At 41.1% G+C, this 21401-nt stretch overlaps 2 protein-coding genes across 3 annotated transcripts; one reads left to right on the top strand and one right to left on the bottom strand.

Moving 5' to 3' along the window:
* Positions 1–134: 134 nt before the first annotated feature.
* Positions 135–12762, bottom strand: LOC148320239 (flotillin-2a). Of its 2 annotated transcripts, none has more exons than XM_088279271.1 (11): positions 12596–12762; positions 9440–9521; positions 7329–7419; positions 4488–4611; positions 4117–4235; positions 3917–4030; positions 3687–3806; positions 3276–3490; positions 2954–3137; positions 2489–2638; positions 135–2151 (listed from the first exon to the last, which is right to left on the bottom strand). In XM_088279271.1, the coding sequence occupies exons 1-11, from the start codon at positions 12642–12644 to the stop codon at positions 2110–2112; spliced, it is 1290 nt and encodes a 429-aa protein (XP_088135397.1). In that variant the 5' UTR covers positions 12645–12762; the 3' UTR covers positions 135–2109. The 2 variants fall into 2 exon arrangements, with proteins under 2 accessions (XP_088135397.1, XP_088135396.1); XM_088279270.1 differs by lacking the exon at positions 7329–7419 and adding an exon at positions 6762–6852.
* A 2864-nt stretch (positions 12763–15626) lies between these two features.
* Positions 15627–21370, top strand: LOC148320238 (sodium- and chloride-dependent GABA transporter ine). The gene is made up of 13 exons (XM_088279697.1): positions 15627–15837; positions 16960–17094; positions 17166–17370; positions 18273–18405; positions 18478–18612; positions 19171–19274; positions 19365–19489; positions 19597–19709; positions 19794–19934; positions 20006–20105; positions 20429–20529; positions 20614–20781; positions 21007–21370. Exons 1-13 carry the CDS (start codon positions 15666–15668, stop codon positions 21154–21156), a joined length of 1782 nt encoding a protein of 593 aa, XP_088135823.1. The 5' UTR covers positions 15627–15665; the 3' UTR covers positions 21157–21370.
* Positions 21371–21401: the final 31 nt, after the last annotated feature.

Genomic DNA, 21401 nt, shown 5'->3' with positions numbered 1-21401 from the left:
AATGAGGGTGTGGATAGTCGGCTCGTTGTAGATTCCCAGCGATTTGCTGGCAGCAATTATATGGCATCTCACATCTCTCGCCCAAAGTCATCTGGAATAGGCTGGATTTCGTCACAAGCACACAGGATTCAGGATTGTGGTATCGATATATTTTATTTGAGGATGGTGCACAACATAGAAGTAACATGAACACGTGCTTCAAATGCCATGCTGGATCAGTTTGTCAAAAGATAAGAATTTGGAGACGCGTAAATAGAAATCGTATTAATAATAGACTTTTTTTTTTTCCTTTGTTCTATCACATACAAATAAATGTATTTTTAAGGCGTAGGTCTAAGACTTGGTCTTCATCCACATTGTCTCCCAAATTCTACTTGGAGTAAAACAGCTGCAATTAATTTTTGAAACCGAATATAACCGGCCCAAAATAAATGTAATACAAACAGGTGCTGATATGAAAGAAAAAGCAACATTTAAGTCTATATCCTGCAGCTACATATCTTTGTGTTCCCATGTACGCATGTTGTTAGCACTGAATGTTATAAAATACATGAAGCCGGACGAGAACAAAAGTAAATCAGACAGGTATGCATGTACAACGTTCACATCGACAGGTTACAATGAGCAATGTCTAGCGTAGAAAGCGGAAATGAACAGCAGCTCATTACTAGCTCGACACGCGTATGATTGAAATAGTCACAGCACACTCATGACCTCTTCTCTGACAAAGGCACTGTGTACAAAACATGTTACAAACAACATACTCCACTTCTAAGCTGGCAGCCGGCTCGATAAAATGATCTGCGATTAAGTTCGGTTACGATAATGACACGTCATCCTGAAAACGGAGAACAGAAGGGCCGCTCGTTTCGTCAGGTACAGTGGAACCTCGCAAAGTCGAGGTTCGCTGCGTTTTTCATTTGAACGCGTAACATCGGGGTGCGCAAAAGTGAATGTTTCCGTTTCATTTTTTATTCAAAAAGAAACCGCGAACAAAAAGGTGCCAATGGAATCAGTTTGACTTCACTTTGCGGATGCTACAAGAGTGAATTAGCGTGTGTCAGACGTTTGTCAAGAGGAGGTTACACATGCAGCACTTGTTAGTTACCGTTAGTAAAAGGTTTGTTTCTATGGCAACAAACCACTCACTATTTTTTTTAACAGTTAAAAAACAGTGTTATTAATAAAGTAAAAAAGATGCGTTTGCTCACATTTATTTTGCACAAGAGAATTTGTTGGGGGGGGGTTGGGGGTGGGGGGGGAGATGACATTTTGAGTAACGGGAACAGCCCTCAGCGTCCACCACATGCAATGCAACGTACTACACGAGTAATGGGTGAGCCTGGTGTGCAACCAGGGCTCATTTAAGGCTACCCTTCCCTTCCTCAAAATGGCTTGGTGTTAAAGAACGTTTTTTTTTTGTGTGTGTGTGTGTTAGTAAAACGGCAGATGTGACAGCAGGGGAACTGGATGACACAGAGAGGCTGAAGCACTGTCCGAAAAGTTTTTGGGCACTTGAGTGATGATTGGACAGTCACGAGCACATTGGGACGACAGGAGGACAGGCGAGGGGATGGCGAGCAAATAGTGGTTCTACTTTTACAATCCTTGTACAGTTATATTCTGTCTTATGTCAGCCATATTTCAGTCACAGCGGGTGAAGAGCAGGTGAGCGTAACAGCGGATGATCAAGTTCTCTCAGGGGTCCAGAAACAAGTGGGAATAAAAGGTTGCCAATTATAACCAGAGATTCAACATTAAATGAATTTTGGAAGTTTTCCAGCACAATCAGATTTTTTCTCTCTTAAGCCAACTACATTTAGAATAGATTTACTCTGACATTTCTCCCCTTTCAACACACGCCTCTTTGCTTTTGTTTGGCTTGCTGAATTTAACCGGACTGCGGCATAAAATCCAGTCAGGAGATAAAACAAAGAAAGGTTACACCACAGCCTGCCTTTTCGTTTGGTGGAAAGTAAAATCGTAAAAAAATATCTCAAATCTCGTTTGGTGTTTCTGGCAGTTTTGCATAAGTGGGTCAGAGACTAGAGAAAGTGTTGTCATGCTTGAGGCAGATACTGTTTATGTCCGAGGGGGGGTTGTGATTCATCAGATGGCTGTCTGGCCGCTTATCTTCTGCAGCAATGGGATCTGTTGACAGAAAAGAGCTGCACTTAGCCCATAGACAACATGTAAACGTGACGTTCAATCACTGAGCTATGACAATGGATGTCATAATGTATAAGGAACTGCAGTGCCCCCTGCTGGACAACGAGACAACTAAAAATCAAAATATCAGCAATTCTTCATTTTTTACAAGCAATGCAAGATGTGCAAAGAATGGACCTGAATGACACTATTTCTTACATTAGCTAAAGTTACAGTTGTACAAATGTAAATATGTTAACACAAAATAGATTAAAGTCCTTTTAACTTCTAAAAAGGAACGATATAATAGCAATAAAAGATACAACACGACCACACTTACCTTGGTCACGTCTACCCCAGTGAGGGCGTTGATGGAAACCGGGAGTTCGGCTAACAGACGGTTCACTTCTCCTGTCACACGGTTGCCTTCGCCGGTCAGGATCACAATCTCGTTGGTCCTGGACAACGGAGCGGCCACCTTGCCGGCAATCTAACAACACAGGGAACAACGATTAGTATTTCAAGTATATTATACGTGTGTGTGAGTGTGTGTGTAGAATTTTATGAAATTATCATGGTTAGCCCTTAGAAGACTGCAAGTCAAAGGTGTAGAATGTAGAAAAGATAATTAGCTGAAAACCATTTGATAAAATAAAAAAATAAACTGCCTGAGACGCACATTGCTGATTCTAATTCATTATTAAGTGCAGTTGCAGCTTTTCCAACTGTGACAAGCCAACATGTCAGACTAATGTCGTGATGTCGGGGAATGATGTCAAATTTGGTCTGAAGAAATGCAACTGACCTTGGGCAGTGCTTCCAGGACCAAAGCTGTCTTGGCGGCCTCGCCGTACTGCTGGTAGGCTTCAGCCTTCAGTCTCATTTTCTCGGCCTCTGCTTTGCCCACGGCTTCGATGGAGGCGGCTTCTGCTTCGCCGATGAAGCGAATCTTCTCAGCCTCGGCCTGGGCTGTCAGCACCTTCTTGATCCTGGTGGAGGGCAAGGAAAGCATTCACTGTGCTTAAACAGACCTTACAAAATGGCACAGTCAGCGTCACATATGAATGATTTTACATCAAATGGTACATCCGTAAAGGTTCGCCAAAGGCGGGCCCACTGCCACTCACTTATGGCCCTCAGCCAGCTGCTGCATCTTGTAAGCTTCCGCTTCCGCAGGTCTCTTCACAGTGGCGATGAGCTCCTTGTCAGTGCGATCAATCTCCTTCTCCTCAATGGTGATCTGCTTCTTCCTCTGGACTACTTCCACTTCCATCTCCTCCAGACGGATCTTCTGCTGCTCTTTGGCCGCTTGCAGCTCATACGCCAGCTGAGCTTCTGCTTTCTGGAGAGACAGGATGGATTATAACTACTTCACCTTTTTAAGTTGGCTTATCAGGAAAATTTAGTGTCTAGTTATTTACTGCAAGCCCAATGACAGATTTTGTTTTTGGAACTCGGACTTTAATTTTTAAGTTTAAGTTTTTAATCAATGGCCTAAAAATCGTGCTCCACATTCCCTCGAATCGCTGCATTAATACCTTCGTGTTGACTTCCTGATTGAAGGCAGCTCTCTGCATTTCCAGCTCTCGTTTGGAATCTGCCATTTTCGTGTCTGCCAGGAACTTGACATCCATCATTTCTTTCTTACACTCAGCTTCCTGTTTAAAAAAAAAACACAAAAAAAAAACAATACACAAGTGAATTTCTGAACGTTAGGGAAACTTGTTCCGCTCTTGGATGATCATTTGTAAATGCAAGTTCCTCTTACCCTGATCCCAGCGTCTCTCTCTGCCTCCGCCACTCCGATGTCAGCATCCCTCTGCACTGCAGCCGTCTGCGTTTTGCCCAGTGAGCTAAGGTACTCCACTTTGTCATACACGTCCTGACAAACAAATTAATAAAAGTTTGTTCAAGCATTAAAACATATTAAATAATTAAATAATACAATTTAAAAAAAAAATGTCACACCTTGATGGTGAAACTGAGAATCTCGATGCCCATGCGGCCAACGTCAGGTGCCGCCACCTCTCGGACCAGAGAAGCAAACTTGTCTCTGTCTTGGTAAATTTGCTCCACAGTTAAAGTACCTGTGACATGAATTCAAGTGTTGGTGTTTCCAGTTCAAAGTCTTGCTTTAATTCACGTGATGACATCATAATAGTGTTCAAAGAGCTTTGGCAAGAGAAATGTGCTTTTGACTGCCTTTGTTTTAAAAGGTCAGGAGCAAAGCGGTTTTATGCTTCCCGACTACTATCGTTAATGTCGGCCCGTTGAGCACAGTAGGTTCAACACTGCATTCTGGTAAAACGGCCAAACACCTCATATGAGTAGATACGTACCGAGGATGGCACGTAGGTGACCCTCGAGGGTCTGCAGGATGACACTCTTGATCTCTATGACCGACTTGCCGAGGAACTGCTCGCAGGCGTAACCCAGCAGTTCATTTTCTGTCATCACCTTCACCTGGCGTCAGTGTGGACAAACATTGTCAGCTGAGCGCACACAGAACAACTAATAAAACACAAATGTGGACTTACTTTACGTGGCTAAAAAGTTTAGAAAATAAAAAGAGGAATATGCTTAACTTAAAAAAAATAATACAATTCTGGTCCTAAATTCTTTTCTTAACTGGTATCCAGAAACATGCCACGGTGAACAGCAGCTGCTGGCTTTAATTATTCCATACAAGACTAACTCTTGATGATTGGGGTCATGTCCACATGTATGCAGATATTTTCAAAGACACTTAAATCAAAAAAATTAAAAAATATTATTTTATTTTTTTTGTCTTTTAACCCGCAACTAAAAAAAACACATCTTTTTAAAAATAGCCACACACGTGTGGACATGGCCTTCGTCACCCCGGCTCAATAGAAACGTTACATGACTTGAATTGTGCATTCAATGTGGAAGATCATTACTGTATGAATTCCTGTACATGTTTTTTTTCTTCTGTCACGTATCATGCTCATTACCCATGCACACAAAATAAAGGAAGGGAAATGGGGACATCATTGACAGGAGGAGCTCATTTGTATGGCGAAGAAATGAAAACAAAAAGTTGGGGACGATGCTGTACTCCACTGGGGCTGTCAAAAGAGAGAGAAGTGAGCTGGGTCCTTAGGCAAGTGGTCACACCATTTGCTTGGGTAACATGCACTCATACCAAGGTTGAAGGACACACAATGTAATTAGCATTCCACATAAAAACTGATAAAGGGTGCAAGATGGACAACCGCACGGCAGGCCAGTTCAAAAGAGTCAGCAGGGGGGGGGAGATGTGCTGAAATGGAAAAAGTGAGTGTCGCTCCCAATTGTAGAAATCTGACCTCGCCCGACCCCCTTAATACAAAGAAAAACTAGAAAGTGAAATGTCATATAAAAAAATAAAAACAAATAAATTCCATGAAATGTATTTAGAATTATTTATTTTTCAATTTACTGATGCCAGACAAAATATTAGTTTCATTTAAAAAAAATAAATAAATGAAAAAAAATCCCAATTCCGGGCAATTCCCGCTAGCGAAGTGTTGAATGGCAGGTCATGCCACTCCCGTTGCCATGAGCCTCCACAAAAGCTTTGTATCCACTCGGGCCAATACTGCCGGGGCAGAGTGAAATTGTGTGCTAAAACAAGTGTGAGAAAGTGAGGGGTCGTTCCAGACAGTGGGCTCATTGTCAGCATGCATGGAGCAAAATACACTGCAAGGAACACTGGAGCGTCCGAACACAGTACACGACCGATAATGAGGCATCTCCTTTCAGACACACGGAAAGCATGCGCACAAAACTAGTGAAGTGACTGAAATCAAGAACTGAAATACAGAAGGTCGTGGTAGGTAATCAATATGCTGAAAAAGCGAACATCACTTTAGAACTCGTTGCATTTTGGGTCCAGATGGACTGATTTTGCAGCTTTTCGGAGGGTAGAGGAAGTTCTGATTAAAAAGTCTGATTAAAACAACCCGTAAGTGCCACTTTCTTTTTATTATATTCTCCATGATCCAAATCATTCGTGAATGTATATTAATTCAATATTTTTCATAAAATTATAGAACCAAAAAGTAATCAAAGCACAATGAACATGAAGTGAGAGTAACATGCGGGTAAGGCGCTAACGACTGTTTGTTGTCACGCTGGGACTCATTCAGGCCGCATCAGTGGAAACGAGGAACTACTGTGGCTGCAAATTTGTTGCACAGCAGCGTATAAGGTTGAAATTAAAAACAAACTTTATATATTTAAAAAAAAAAAAAAAAATGGCTGTCACTAAAAGCTTCGTTTATTTTATAACCTCGGACACGGTGCTACGATCAGTCTGAGCGTAGGCTTGCCCACATCCGTGTCATTCAACGTCCTCCGTACAGCGATGAGGGCAAAATATGCAGACTCGACATCTTGGAGGCCAGCATAAAAAAAAAAATAAAAAAAACAACAACAATGCTTGTATGGTAACCTGAGCCCTCTGTATGAAACCACCGCTGACGTGATTATGGGGTGATGCCAGACCAAAGGAAGTTGCTGGGATGCGGGCGGGGAACAGGGTGAGGGTGAGGGGGGTGGGGGGTAAGTCTCAACTGGCATTCCCAAAAAGAAGCAGTGTGGTGATTTACCTGAGCCACCCCTGTGACAGTTATAGCTACACCCTCCGCTGTCTCTACATCCTCACACTTGGGCTGCAGGGTCATAATCTCAAGCGTTATCCTGTGAAGAATGTGGAAAAAAAAATAAAAAATAAAAACAGGCATGTTCGGAGGGGAAGCAAATGAAGGGAGGGGCCAGAACACAAGGAAAAAAATCAGGACAAAGTGAAACCATTCACCCAAGGACTCCAGAGCACTAACAATGGAGTATGCGATGCTCCCCGAAATCAACTCGGACTTTTTTCAAATGCAGCTCTGCGAGAATAACTCGACTCGGATTGTGTCTCTCAGTTTCCAAAGCCATTCCTATAGAATTCAAGGTTTTCAGAGTGCAGCTTCACGGCAAAGTTAGTGACTGCTGAATGCCCCCGTTTGACGACAGAAGAGAGAAGCCACGTGGAGGAGAACGTACACACTCGCACGCACGCAAACTTTAGGTGAGCCAGTTTTGCAGCATCTTCTTTTGGTCTTGAGCAACTGCCACTGCTGGGTTTTTTTTTTTTTTTTTGTCCCGGGGGTCTCTTGAAAATACTTTACCTGGGCCACCCCAGTCACATCCAGGGGAACACCCTCCGAGGTTTCGATATTCTCACAGCGACAGAGGATGGTCATAACCTCCAGAGACATTCTACGCAGACAGGAAGGCAGGCCGGAGTAGCAGAGGCAAAACAGTAAGTCGGACAACAGCTGTTAGGAAGGTCAGTCACCAAGGTTAAGAGAAAGAGGTCAAAGTCAGGATCTGAAGCCCTGCTGCTCCTGCTTTAGCCACCAAGACTAATTGTTATTTTGGTCAGTGCACAAAAAAAATAAAAATAAGGCGCCTTGCAGCTCAAATCAACATTTGATTGTCTGTTAGTAATTGTTTAAATAACAAGCGGACAAAGACTGAAGATCCACAGATGAGTTTGCTGTTTATACTCTTGCTCCAAATTATTATGGTCACATTGCCAGTTTGTCAAGTTTCTTGTTGTGGTGAGAGTTTGGTTTCCTCGCTACATTTTTGGTTTAGGGTTTGCAGTTTTCCATTTGCCCCTTTTGTGATAATGAAAAAAAAAATATTTTTTTTTTATTACGCAGCCTTGCCGCTCTGCGCTGGGATCCTCCATGTTTGCCACAAAACACGTATTAACCTCACAATATGTATTAAAAAGCAGAGGCATGTGTTCCCAAAGTTTTAACTTAAGTGACATATATTCGAGTGTGGCGATTGAAAAATGCATCAACCGTTCGAGTAACTGTTCCTGACACACGGGAGTATAAAAGTGGGAGGAAAAAAACCAAAACAACCTCCATTCACAGAGCTCAACATGGGATCAAAGATATTGATACGCCCTCATCGCTATCGATACTTGTTATCGGAACAAAAATATCGCAATACGTTTAATTTACAAATTTATTTATTTATTTACAATGTGCGATCAAAACAAGAACCAGTACGGAGTTTTTAAATTCAAGAGGTACTTCAGCATCCATTTTTGTACAAAGCACACCGCAGGAGGAATTGACTCTCTAATAAGTGGCACCATCAACACCCCCCTCCCCCTCCTCCTCCCTTTCTCCTCTGGCTCTCCAGGAGAACTGGATCAATGAGTCATGGGCCCGAACATTAACATGATTGCTGCATCAGAAGCGGGAAGAGAGAGTGCCCTCACCGCCAAGCACAAGGCGCCACTCTGGAGACGAGCAAGGAGCTTTCGTTCTGCTGTCATCCTCCCAGAAAAAAAAAAAATGTGACCATAATATTGAGTGACAGCCAGTCAGGGTTTGGTGAATTTAGAAGCTCATCCATGCATTGACTTCACTTTGTTGTTGCGGTTTACCATTTACGTTCCCAAGCAACACTGAAGCGCGGTTCTTAATTGGAAATGGGTAACCTGAAGCGGACACAGTCGAGCTGAGGCACACACGGGAAAGCGGCTTCTCAGAGAGACGAGCAAACATTAGATCACCAGGTGCTCCACAAGCAAATGAATATTAGCACAAGGAAGTTCATGTCACAGACAAAATGTTTTGAGGCAAGCACTCAATGCGCTTAAATAGAAAATTAGTGACGAGAATGAGTACTTTTAAAATACGAAACTGTAAATTCTGCAAAAGGTTAACTTTAAAGGGTAAACTAGCAGTCACGGTTCTGTTTTACCAGCACCACTGCTTAATCCAGACCACACCTAAATGCAGCAAACTTTAACTCCATGTTTGGTGGCGAGCGGTTGGCCACGTTTAAATATTTGAATAAACACGCTGCATGTTCACAAAAGAGCTTTCAGATACAATAGAATATGAACGGCGTCAGCTGGGAATATACAAACAAATAATGAGCAGATAAAGGAGTAACGCAGTATGTAGACATTAAGTACACATGGGCCAGACGGGCGAATTCAGATGCTAATCAATCAGAAGAATAATACACCACACGCACCATCAGCCATTAACAAGAAGCAAACAAGAAAGATGGCGTCGAGTTTAAACAACGTCTGAGTTTGATGTACTTGCTGGTTGCTTTTGCCTAAAACTTGACAAATGATGAAATGTAATTATTTACGACATAATGGGTGATATTAAAGGCACAACTCGTCAGATAGGTCCCCACATCAAATATGTACTGCCCACTTCTGGTACTGTTGGAGCAATGCGCCGCGAACTCTTACCTTTGGATGTCCGAGATGAGCCACCAAGCCCAAGCCCAGCCTCCCACAACATACGTTTTCTGATCGGAACCACAGCAGCCACCTTGGGAACAACACAAACGACATGAACGTCACATCACCATAATCAGAGAAGGGGGGGGGGCATAGACAATGGTTAGGAAATCATGCACACAGCATTCATCTTAATTTCCCGGCACGTTTTATGTAATTAAAAGCAACGGTGGTCGTGAATTTTGTTAGGGTGTTTAAAAAAAATGGCCGCTGAGGAAAGACTGCAGGAGAAGCAGTACATGTGAAAGACGACATACACGGTAATGGAAAAAAATAAATTGTATGCAGTTCGCTATAGCAACACGTCACACAGGCCAGAGTCTGGTCCATCTCCAGTGTGAGTGTTTCAGGAGGCATTCCCAGCTGTCATATGTGAAATGACAGAAAGAAAAGGGGGAGGAGCTAGACTATATTTACTGACACACGCGTGTGCGCGCGCCTATATTTACCCAAACCAATCTCCGAGTGGTTGTACAACATTGACTTCAACAAGGTTGGAAAACAATCACGGGTTTCCGGAATGAAACAAACGGGTGTGATAATGTAAAAAGAAATCTAACATTGCCAATGCTGTGGGCAAAAATGTCACATCAAATATGGCTAGTAAATGTAATAACGGTGTTATGATGGGAGACAGTTTGGACTGTGGAACAAATCATTTAAAAAGAATCGTGGAACAGAATGTTTAACCAATGACAGTTTCGTTGAATCGGCTTCTTCAAACCTACCAGTTGTTGATAAGCTCAAAACAAAACAAGAGGCAGTCGTTGTTTTTCAGCGGCTGTAACAAGTAGAGAAGTATCTCTCGCACAAAACAGTACTATGAAAGGTTTGAGGCACATGATCTTATTCCTGTGGTATTTGTATAAACGGATGTGGGTGGCACATGATTTACGGTTAAAATAAACTGCCTGTCAAAGGCAATTAGGCTGAGAATCTTGCGGAGATACACTGAGCTGATGCCTCGCTAGCACGGGCAAAACTGACATTCCTGACTGCGTTCTATAAAAGTGGGGGGTGGGGACGTTTTGATTCCATCCCAAAGTTTCTCTCTGTGTAGTTGTCAAATGTGGCTGAGAGAAGAAACGAGCAGTGCTGGCCGCTGGGACACTTGCAGAAGTGTGCAAAAGCACAAAGTCAAAATCCCAAGGAGAAAGTTGTCTACCAACAGGTTTTCCAAACACATTTGTGCAAGAGGTTTTTCCAAACAAGTGTCAAAAATTCAATACACCAAATTAGATTTAAGCAGATTTAAAAATGGCGTATTTAACCCAAGCGTGAGCAATGCAGGAACTAGATGGTGTCAGAGACAAGGTCAAGGCGCTGAGCGGAAATCAACCTTTGATGTTTTTAGTCGTAGGAGGACCCGGTGAAAGCTTCACGGGGAGAGAATGTGAACCCTCACACAGAACGGCCTTACGTCAGGCGTTGACAGCACCGATGCTCAAATTCATACTGGCTATTCTTGCTGTTAGCAGCAGTACTAACAACGCCTCCTCCATGTGCATCGTTTTCGTAGCAGCGAGTTTCCTTTAGGGATGGGTAAGTATCAATGCTAGGCACAGTTTTTTTTAAAGGTAGCAGGTGCTCATGGGGGCTGCCGATATCAGCCAAAGATACGCTACACTGCGGTACGCTCAAACAGATATCAGGCCAAAGCCGATTCTGATATTTGGCAGTAGAAAATTCAGATAACTAAAAAAAAAAAGATAGATTAATTAAAAAAAATAATGCTGAATAACAGCAGTTCTTTTTTTGTTCCTTTTAACGCTTACGATAAAAGAGTTTGCATTTTCACCCCGTGCCTGCGTGGATTTCCTCCGGGTACTCCAGTTTCTTCCCACATTCCAAAAACATGCATGGTGGGTAGATTGGAAACCCCGATTTGCCCCCAAGTGTGATTGTGAGCGCAAATGGTTCGTCTTTACGTGCCCTGCAATTGGCTGGCAACCAGTTCAGGGTGTACCCCGCCTACTGCCCGAAGACCAGCTGGGATAGGCTGCAGTATGCTCGCCACCCTTGTGAGGAGAAGAGGATCAGATGATGGATGGATGCAAAATAAGACTGGAATGTTAATATGTTGAAATGTGTTAACGACAATTGGCTTTAAAAGAGCTGAGTTTGGCTGATAAAATTAAATTAGTCGGGCTAACACAAAGTACAAATTTGGGTTGTGGAAAAAAATCATGCAGATTATTTTCACTACAAACTCAAATTGTTGTAGTGTAATTACATAATTTAATATCTGATAATCTAATAAATTTAAAAAAGATACATTCCTCCTCCTCACTAAAAGACACCACAGTATTTGGCACTCTCCTTTCCCAAGCTCATAGTAATGTGCTGGGAAATACACCAAAATGAGGAAGGTTGGATGCCTTCATTTGTTTATTCTGTTCAACTGCAATTCCCGGTCTGCCATTCTGTGTCGTGCACAGCAAACTGCACCGATGCCGGGAGGACTTGATGGGCCTCTCCCATGTAATCTAATTTACTCAACTGTATTCCTTCTGTAGGGAGCAACCGCCATGTCCTGCTAGTAATAAACTCACAAAGCTCTCAAAAGCAAATCGCGTTGAACTTTGCCATGCATTGCTGTTTTTAATGCCTAAATCAAAACAATTTTAGGAAGAGTCCAAGAGAACACGAACACATGAAGGACAGGAAATTCTCCGGTGTCTGCTATGATGTCGCCCAAACAGCAGTAGAACAAAACGCATGCGCTATGTTACATTTGATTAGAACATTTACATAAGAAAATGTTTGTGACATATTGATGTGAAAGTTCAAACGATGTGAAAGCGGCTATAGCCGATTGAAGATGTTACGTAATCGGTAGTAACAGGAATGACGATTTTTTTCCCCCCGATTTTTCTTTTTACGTCAGTTGGTCAAACGTGGCTACATTGATGTTATACACGTGCATCGCGTCTTTTAGCGAGATGGATTTTGAACGATGTAAAGAAGTATTCGTCGAGTGAAGGTAAAGAAACCGCCCCCGAAGGCCCGCCTCTTAAATCCCTTCATCCAGCTCAAACTAGGCGAAGGCCGCGTTGCTTAAAATTAATTACAAAAAACTTCCCAACGCGAGTAATTTGTCCATACCTGAAACCACAAGCGCCTCGTTTGGTCCAACGGTGTGGCAATTTCCCATTTTAAAAACAATTAAAAAATATACTCGATAGAAGATGTTAAATGTACGATTCCCCCTTCCCCCACGAACCCTCACAATTATTTCATCACAACATCAGCCAAAGAGCTCCAGTCACACCCACACTCGTATCGATTTTCTCTCCGCTGAAGAAGGTCAATCAGAGTTTCCGGTTAAAACTTTCAAAATAAAAACTCCCAAACGTCAGTACAATTGGATTGCTCTGGCGTCAACTTTTTATGCTTTTATTTTATTCTCGACATAGATCACCGCTTTACGGTATCTTGATGACTGTTGTTAATTTACCGGATGTCTTTCCCAAACGTCCAAACAACAGAGGATATGACGTAAGAGTGTCTTCTGAGAGACTGATATAAAAAAGCAACATTAAACCAGCATGAATAATTGTGTTAATAGCCGTTTTTCATCAAGGATACGTCTAATTGTAATTCCTAATCGCGAGTCTTTCAAAAGATGACATTATGGAGTATTTTTAAAACTATATACTATTTTTTTCAAGTTCCCCTTTCAAATACAAAATGACAAATATGGAAATCATTAACAATATGCCAGCCCTAATGAGATCTATATAAATGCATTTTATTTATGGCAAGAAAATAGTTGTTTCTTTTGGTTAATGTATAATTTAAACTCTGAAATGATAGGATTCATTGATTCGATATTCTCTAACAGTACATCTTGGACTAAAAAAATAGTAAGAATGGAAAATGGAATAAAGGAAAAAGAAACAACTAAAATCTCTGTGTCGTTCAAACCAAGTCATTGCTGGTTACAAGACAGGATAGAAAAATCGTCATTTGCAGAAGAGCTTACATAGGTATATAAAAGAGTGTGCACCTCTGTTTATTTCTAATTCCTGCATTAGAAATATATTTTTTAATCCATTGGGTTGTACAGAAGAAGGATCACATTCATAAGTGGAATTTTTTTGTGTCTCATGTTTTTATACTGTATATCGAAAGGGTGGCATTTAAACAGTGGGTGATGACGTTTATATCGACTGTACGTGCCATACATTTATGTCATTACCTTCTAGAAACATTCTTTGACACAGACAGATAAGCGTTTCCCAGGTAACATGACCGATATTGCTCCACTGACCAGCATGTTGATATCACAGCATTGCCTCGTGCAGGCCTGAGAATATTTGCATAAGGTCAACAGCTGCTTGCATGTCTGAGCACTTTGAATTGCGAAACTTAAAACATTTACTTGCCCAAATTAAAATTTTATCCAAGTTTTCTGCCCTGAAACTTTGAGTTCACCCAACTTTGTCTGAAAATAGATTACATATGTACACTGTAAAAAAAAATGGTGGGCAAACCCAAAAGTTAAAGGCAAGAAAATTGGGTGACATTTTATGATTGGCAAGTAAACTAAAGGTTCTGTGAAAATTTGCTTTCCTGCTTTCCCCTTATTGTTTGTACTTAAGTATTTTTGATTATCCAATCACCCACGTTGTTTGCCTTTGTGTTTTGTTCTTCTGGAAATTAAACATTTTGTTTGGAATTTTTTCCTCCTTCCCTGCATTTGGGTCGTACTCCATTTGTTACAGATGCAGCTCTTGTGAAAAGCGTTATACAAATAAAGTTGTAATGTATTGTATTGTATTTTAGTTGGTGACGTCCACTAAGCAGGATTCTCGTGTGCCCAGCAGATGGCTCACAAATACCAAAAAGCATTGTAACACAACTCCAGTGCGGATGGTTAGGATGAAGGAATGCATTCACACTTCTTTATTTGCATTAAAATTCCAATTTTATTATTAATATTACTATTGCGCATTCAAACTGTTCAAAAATTAAATTCCCAATTAAGAAGATCTTGGGAAACAATGTGCCATGAAAATAAGTGGCTCCTTTGTAGTTTTTGCATTCATTCCTCATTCATTCCTTCACCTTCTCACGAGAGTCAAAGGTGAGCTCGATCCTATCCCAGCTGACTTTGAGCAAGAGGCGGTGTACACCCGGGATTGGTCACCGCTCGATTGCAGGGCACATGGAAAGATTTCAAGGCAACGTGGGTGCTCGACTGAACGGGCAGAAGATGCAAACACCATACAGGAGGGCTGAGGCCAGATTCAAACCCAGAATCTCTCGACTATGAGGCAGTTATGCTAAGCACTAGGACGCCGCGCTTCTTTGTAGTTTCATGTTGAGCAATTCTAATTCTCTAATTCTCTTTTTTTTTTTTTTTATTCCGAACTGTGATTGTCAATGACCAAGCTTGTGTTTGTTTGCTGCTTATTATCGTCGAGGGTTAGAGATCCTGTACTCGCCGGGGGGAATGATAATGCTTATCATATCTCCTCACCTTAACACGGTTGCGGGTGCTCACGTGTCAAAATCGCACTTTGTATCATATTGGAAGTGTGAGCTGACAAGTGCAATCCTTGACATATTAGCTAGTCCACGAGACGATGTTTAAAATAGCATTCCTGAAAGAAAACAGGCCAGGAGTGTCACAAAAATGAGCACAGCGTGATGTTTTTATATAAAATAAAAAATTAGATTATAAATGACACAACCATTCATGCTTAATTTTTCAAATAATATTATCATTCTATAATATTAATGGAACATCATTAAAAATAAAATAAAATGTTGTATCATATATACTACATGATGAATTATTACAAATACAATGAGGTTTAATAATATAATGTATGACATTTAATAAATCAAAATTATATTAAAAATAGGATTAATATTTTATTTGGGAAATTTCAAAGTGTTAGAATAAAAAAAAAAATAATACCACATGTGTTGTGCTGTAATCCTACAAAAAAAAATAAAATAAATAGAAGACCAAAAAAAAAAAAAGGATATAATTGTGATGAAAAGTGACATGGAAAATGGATGGCTGATGGATTGATGATTCAAAGCTTGTGAACAAACAACTCAACTCAACTGAGTGGACTTACACGGTAGACCTTCTGCTAATCATTAAGGATAATAAAAAGTGATGTGAACCAGAGTTGCTTAAACTACCAGCCCCTTTTCTATGGAGTTAGGGCCCAGAAGAGCGACTGCTTGGACACTGGCAGCAGACATGGCCAAGCAAGAGAGACCGACGTGGAGCAGGAAGATCGAGTTCACCCTGGCGGGCATCGGCTCCGCCGTGGGGCTGGGCAACATTTGGAGGTTCCCGTACCTCTGCTTCAGGAGTGGAGGAGGTGAGTAGTTCCCTAAATAAGACCGACTGTGTACTCGCCTCTAACCCAAGGGGGGAGCAAACACTTGTGCTAAAGGGGGTGAGAGGGGGGCACGTTTGACTCTTAACTGTAATAAATTTGCCAATTCATTTGTAAGTTTAAAAAAAAAAACTTAAAATATGTTGGCTAGACATAATATGTATCTCATGCTATTCTTTGCTCACATTTGCTTTAATCATTCCACTAGATATATCTTTTTAAATGATTCAATTATTGTGTCAGAGTTTGAAATCTGTGACCGGACAAGCACGTGCAGTGAAGGACACGTTTGACATTAACAAAGATAATGATCTTTCTGCCACGGAAAATTAAAGTGTTAAAAATGAAAGTTGTTCTTCAAACCTAATGTACTCACGCATGTTCAATTGCATCTTCCCCTAATTCTGTGTACACATTTGATCAATAAAATGATAATGAAATAAGAAGGTAATGTGCACATTATTCTCGTGATCTTGTAACGAAATCCCTACATTCAAGCCAACTGTTTCGTAATCATCACAATTTTTTTATAGTATATAAATATTTTGATCACTCTTGTTTTGCACATCTTTATGTTTTCAGCTCATTATTATATTGTCATTCAACAAGTTAACTCCTCTAATGGAGACACATTTCTATTTTGTTCTTGTCTTAGATTTGTTTTTTAAAATACACCTGTTCCTCTTCAATCATAACCAATTTCTCAAAATCGATTCAAAGTCTTCAGTGTATTAAGTTGAGAAATACCGCATTGGTTCTGTGTAGCGGCTCGATTAATAATTCTGATTGCCTTTTTATTTTATAACTTAAAGTTTGGGTGAGTGTTTTATATGTGTTGCCTGATATTTCCATATATGACTTATCGTGTGGAATAAATCAGTGAAGTGGAGAACTGGTTTTCACTTAAAAGAAAATCTGTCTTTTTGAACGTGCGTCAAGTTTGAGTGCAAAAAAAAATTCCAAGACTTTTGAGAATTGTGCAAAAAGTGACGCTGGTTCATAGTCGGTGAATTGCTGTTTCTTTTTTCGCTTTTGTAAAATTGGTGTACAGGTGCATACAGGTGCATTTCCGTCAAGGTGTGAACTCCGATAATTTCCCTGCAGGTGCATTTCTGGTACCATACCTTCTGATGCTGGTTGTGTTGGGGATCCCACTCCTCCATATGGAGTTGACGGTTGGACAATACACAAAAAGAGGCCCCGTCCACGCTCTTGCGCAATTCTGCCCACTTTTAAAAGGTATGATAGACTGCTTCGTCCTTTCCCTGAGAGATGACTGTTTTAATTGAATCCACATTTCTGTGGCACAGGTGTCGGCTTGGCATCCGTGGCCATTGCCTTCATCATGTGCACGTACTACAATGTGGTCATCACTTGGGCCCTCTACTACCTGTTCAGCTCCTTCCAAGTGCCGCTACCCTGGCAGGGTTGCAACAACACGTGGAACACGCCGAATTGTACAGATCACGCCACAAATGGCAGCTACTCGTCTACGGCCAGCCAGGAATTCTTCAAGTATGTTGGACAACTGCATTCATATGGAAAGTCGTTGGAGCATTTATTCAATGTCCTTACCATCGTTGGCCTACTAGTAGACAATTTTACCTGAATAGTAAACTACTGAAGTGCACTAGTAACAAGGCTCAGTTGGAAGGCACCAAAGTGGGCACTTGAAGTTTTGCCTCACTAAGAGTGGAAGGTAATTGTGGAACAAAATGACATATACATTTCATTTTACTAGTGAGTCCGAGCCGTTTTTTGAAATCTTTGACTTGAATACCAGTACATAAACCTTAAGCTGGTTATTAAGGATATCAAAAAAATCCTCCAAAAAGGCAAAAGTTACAAAAGAAAGCGTTTACAGTGTGGCAAAGGTAACAGTGTAAGTTTATCACGTGGGCCATGTGAATGATATCAGTGAAAATGATAGGAAAGGTCAAAACTTTGTAGTTAAGTTAAAACTACTTGTAAATATTAGTCACCTCTCGGCATGTGCACGCATGCAATAATTAAATACAAACAGACAGTTGTGATGGCGTATCTCTGACTCTTGGATTCCACTGGAAAAAAAAACAACTCGAGAGGATAGACAATAAAACACATTTTAATGAACGAATAGAATGGTGCCTTGAGATAGGAATTATTAAAACATAAATTATTATTTCCCTTTTGAATCCGTTTCCCCAAATTGAAATGCCTTTTTTATTTTTAATGCACTTTAATTTATTTTTTGTTCAATTAAATGGACATTGCAATACTTATTCTGGCGCCACCTGGCGGCCATTCACATTTACACACTTACGTATACACTGACCGAGACGAATGCACTTCCTCAAACAAATTAACACGTTACCTCAATCCGTGCTGCCCTCCACTGGTTTTACACCCAAGTTGTTGACATACATCTTTCTCTGAAGATATAAGATGCTGCAGCAAACAGGCGGAATCGAGGAGGCCGGAGTGATACGGTGGGACCTTTTCCTTATTCTTGTGCTGGCTTGGATCATCATCTACCTCTGCATTTTCAAGGGGACCAAATCCACAGGCAAGGTGAGCGGAATTGACACAGGTGTGAGATGAATAAATTCTTCTTTCATTTTATTATTATTTTTTCTTGTACAGGTGGTGTACTTCACAGCGCTGCTCCCTTATGTCATTCTCATTGCCCTGCTGGTCAATAACGTGAGGCTTCCTGGAGCAATTCGGGGTATAACCTTCTTCATTGTACCAGAATGGGACGAGTTGCTCTCAGTGGAGGTGAGAAAGAAGAATTGATTATTATTATTATTATTATTTTGTTGTGTTTTATGCCTGATTTTTATTTCTGTACAGCCCTTAGTTGAGATTTTTTATAGGGCTCTTTAAACAAAGCCGAGTTAAGAAATATCACAGTGTGTGGAAGGCTTAAGCCAGTGCTTCTCAAATAGTGTGGCGGCCCCCAAAGCAAATTTGAGGGAGGCGCATGTGACCTTGGGGTACATGCTTTTTTCCCGCCGTTCTACAATGAAGTGTAATTGCACATCCACTCCAGTAGATGGCAGTGGCGCTCTCATTGCCTAATGTGCACAGTGAGTATTAACTCTACAGTGTTGGTTTGTTTTGCAACGAAAATGCAATTATTTATAGTGGCGGCGGAGAGTTGGTAGTGGGTGGGGGCGTGAATTGTTTTCTTCCAGCTGGGCGGGGGGGTGTAACAGAAAATAATTGAGAAGCATTGGCTTAAGCACATTGAATAAATGCTCAAACAGTCTGTCTATCTATGCATGTTCGTGAGGAAGAAATACATTTTCAGTGTATTGTTCTGTCTGCTTGCAGGTTTGGGTGAACGCTGCAGCCCAGATCTTCAACTCCATCGGAATAGGATTCGGTTTCCTCATGTCCATGGCCAGCTATAACTCTTTTAATAACAACATTATTAAGTAATAAACCCCACGCACCACTTCCCCGAGCCCTTGTGTAACATCTGGACAGAGACAGTAGAAAGATGCTCTCTCTCTCTTTTCACACAGGGACACACTGACGATCTCCATTGTCAATTCCCTCACCAGTATTCTGTCAGGCTTTGTCATCTTCTCGGCTTTCGGCTACATGTCTCACCTGCAAGATATTCCGGTATCCCAGTTGGCTGTGGATGGTAAGTAAGGAAAGAAATCCACCAATCACAAAGAAGTGTCTTAAATGTGTGAATTGCAGTGGCGGCTCATTATTTTGAGATGCACATTTGAAATGTGTGTTATCTAGGTCCAGGACTTGTGTATGTCGTTTACCCACAAGCCTTTGCCAGCATGCCAGTACCTCAACTGTGGGCCGTGTTGTTCTTCTCCATGCTGCTTTTCCTCGGAATTGACAGCGAGGTAACTCAAATCGCACCCTACTCCAAATAATACAGGTGAAAAACCAATCACCGACAGTCAATTTCCTTCTTTCTATTCGGCCAGTTTGCCATGGTTGAAGTGATGGTGACCAGTCTGATGGATCAATCCAATCAGCGTCTGCTGAAGTTCTTCAAGAAGAAAGAGCTGTTAGTTCTCGCAGTTTGCGGAATCGCGTGCATTCTTGGAATTCCGAATGTGACGCAGGTAAAAGCTGTCCTTTCCTGTATGAGCTAAATTCCTGATTATAGTTTACAGAGAATAATTTTTTTTTGCAGGCGGGGATTTATGTTTTCCAGCTGATGGATCATTACACGGCCATTGTGTCCATCATGTTCCTTGCATTCTTTGAGGTGATTGGCATTTGCTGGCTTTATGGTGAGTAGAACAACAAATTCAATTTCAATTGCTTTGCTGTTTATTGTTTAGGGAGGAAACAGCGGTGTTTAATCTGTACAATCTCAACTCAAGACTTTAAGCAACACTTTGGCACTTATTTCCTCCACAAAAAAAAGATTTCAGCCTTTCAGTCTGTTAGCTTAATGCTAATGTGCAATTGCATCTATGTTGCAGTGCACTTTTTAGAAATTGATTGTACACAAATGGAGCAGCAACACAAGTAGACAGAGAAAGTAACAGAACTCACGCTCATATATTTGTTACTTTTTACCAAGAGTGACTAAATCTGTCCCAATGTTTAGGTATAAATCGATTATCTGACAACCTGGAAGAGATGACGGGAAAGAGGCCTAGCATCTTCTTCAGAGTGTGTTGGCAATTCATTGCCCCTTTTCTCATCACTGTAAGTCAGCAGACTGTTGCACCATGTCACTCTGGAGGACGGCTCATATTAAATGGGATTTTCTTTTTTTTGGGGGGGGGGCAGGTTATCCTCATTTTTTCCATTATCCAGTTCAAACCGGCTCGCTACGAAGGCTATGTCTTCCCTCCCTGGGCTCAAGGTGTTGGCTGGGTCATTGCCGGGGCCTCCATCATTTGGATTCCACTGGGCATCATTCACACATTGTGGGTGCTGCCTGGCTCGTTTGTGCAGGTGATGTCAATAGATTATATTATATACATTTAAGGTCTTTTAATACACTTTTATATAATCCAAATATATAATCATTTTTTTCCCCAGTTTTATTTGATTTATTTTTAATTCATTCAATAACAATTCAAACAACAAAGCAAGTGGTGGCCTAAGACGTTTGCACAGTGCCATTAACGCAGGATGTAAGATGTCAACGTCGTAACATTTTGGTGTGTTCCTCCGCAGAAACTAAAGCTGTCCATCACACCGTACGCCCTGAATGAAAAGTCGAAAATGCCGTACTATGAAAGGGGAGGAAGTGATCGATACCCAACCGTGGCCGTTGTCAGCACCGGTGTTGATCTGCAATCGAAACCCCCAAATGAGGCCAATTAAGAAGATTTATTGGCTTTGTGCAGCTGCAATGGTCATTTTTATTTTTTTGGGAGCAAATCACTGTCAATTGCTGACGCATTCACACCAAATGCGAGAGCTCGAAAGCTTTTACTACCTTCAATTCAAGAGTGTTAGTGACACATGCAACGGCAGGTATGAGTGTAAATACTGTAGTTCGACTGTACTGTATTTATATTTAACTATTATATTAGAATGAAATAATGATAGTATTTAAAATGAGAAAA

This window comes from Idiotropiscis lumnitzeri, chromosome 17 (genome assembly GCF_059441095.1).
Source record: "Idiotropiscis lumnitzeri isolate Australia: NSW breed Sydney's pygmy pipehorse chromosome 17, RoL_Ilum_1.0, whole genome shotgun sequence".
NCBI lineage: Eukaryota > Metazoa > Chordata > Actinopteri > Syngnathiformes > Syngnathidae > Idiotropiscis > Idiotropiscis lumnitzeri.
The sequence above is the reverse complement of the archived record's forward strand: the minus strand, read 5'-3'. Positions and strand labels throughout refer to the sequence as shown.

What these genes read in the sequence shown, in the direction of transcription:
- LOC148320238 (XM_088279697.1), top strand. Translation starts at nt 15,666, where the DNA reads ATGGAGTTAGGGCCCAGAAGAGCGACTGCTTGGACACTGGCAGCAGAC. An exon ending in TCCTCGGAATTGACAGCGAG is followed by an intron (nt 19,710 to 19,793) that starts GTAACTCAAATC and finishes CTATTCGGCCAG; the next exon opens with TTTGCCATGGTTGAAGTGAT. An exon ending in TTGCCCCTTTTCTCATCACT is followed by an intron (nt 20,530 to 20,613) that starts GTAAGTCAGCAG and finishes GGGGGGGGGCAG; the next exon opens with GTTATCCTCATTTTTTCCAT.
- LOC148320239 (XM_088279271.1), bottom strand. Translation starts at nt 12,644, where the DNA reads ATGGGAAATTGCCACACCGTTGGACCAAACGAGGCGCTTGTGGTTTCA. An exon ending in CGAGGCGCTTGTGGTTTCAG is followed by an intron (nt 9,522 to 12,595) that starts GTATGGACAAAT and finishes GTTGTTCCCAAG; the next exon opens with GTGGCTGCTGTGGTTCCGAT. An exon ending in CAGCTGGCTGAGGGCCATAA is followed by an intron (nt 3,138 to 3,275) that starts GTGAGTGGCAGT and finishes GCCCTCCACCAG; the next exon opens with GATCAAGAAGGTGCTGACAG.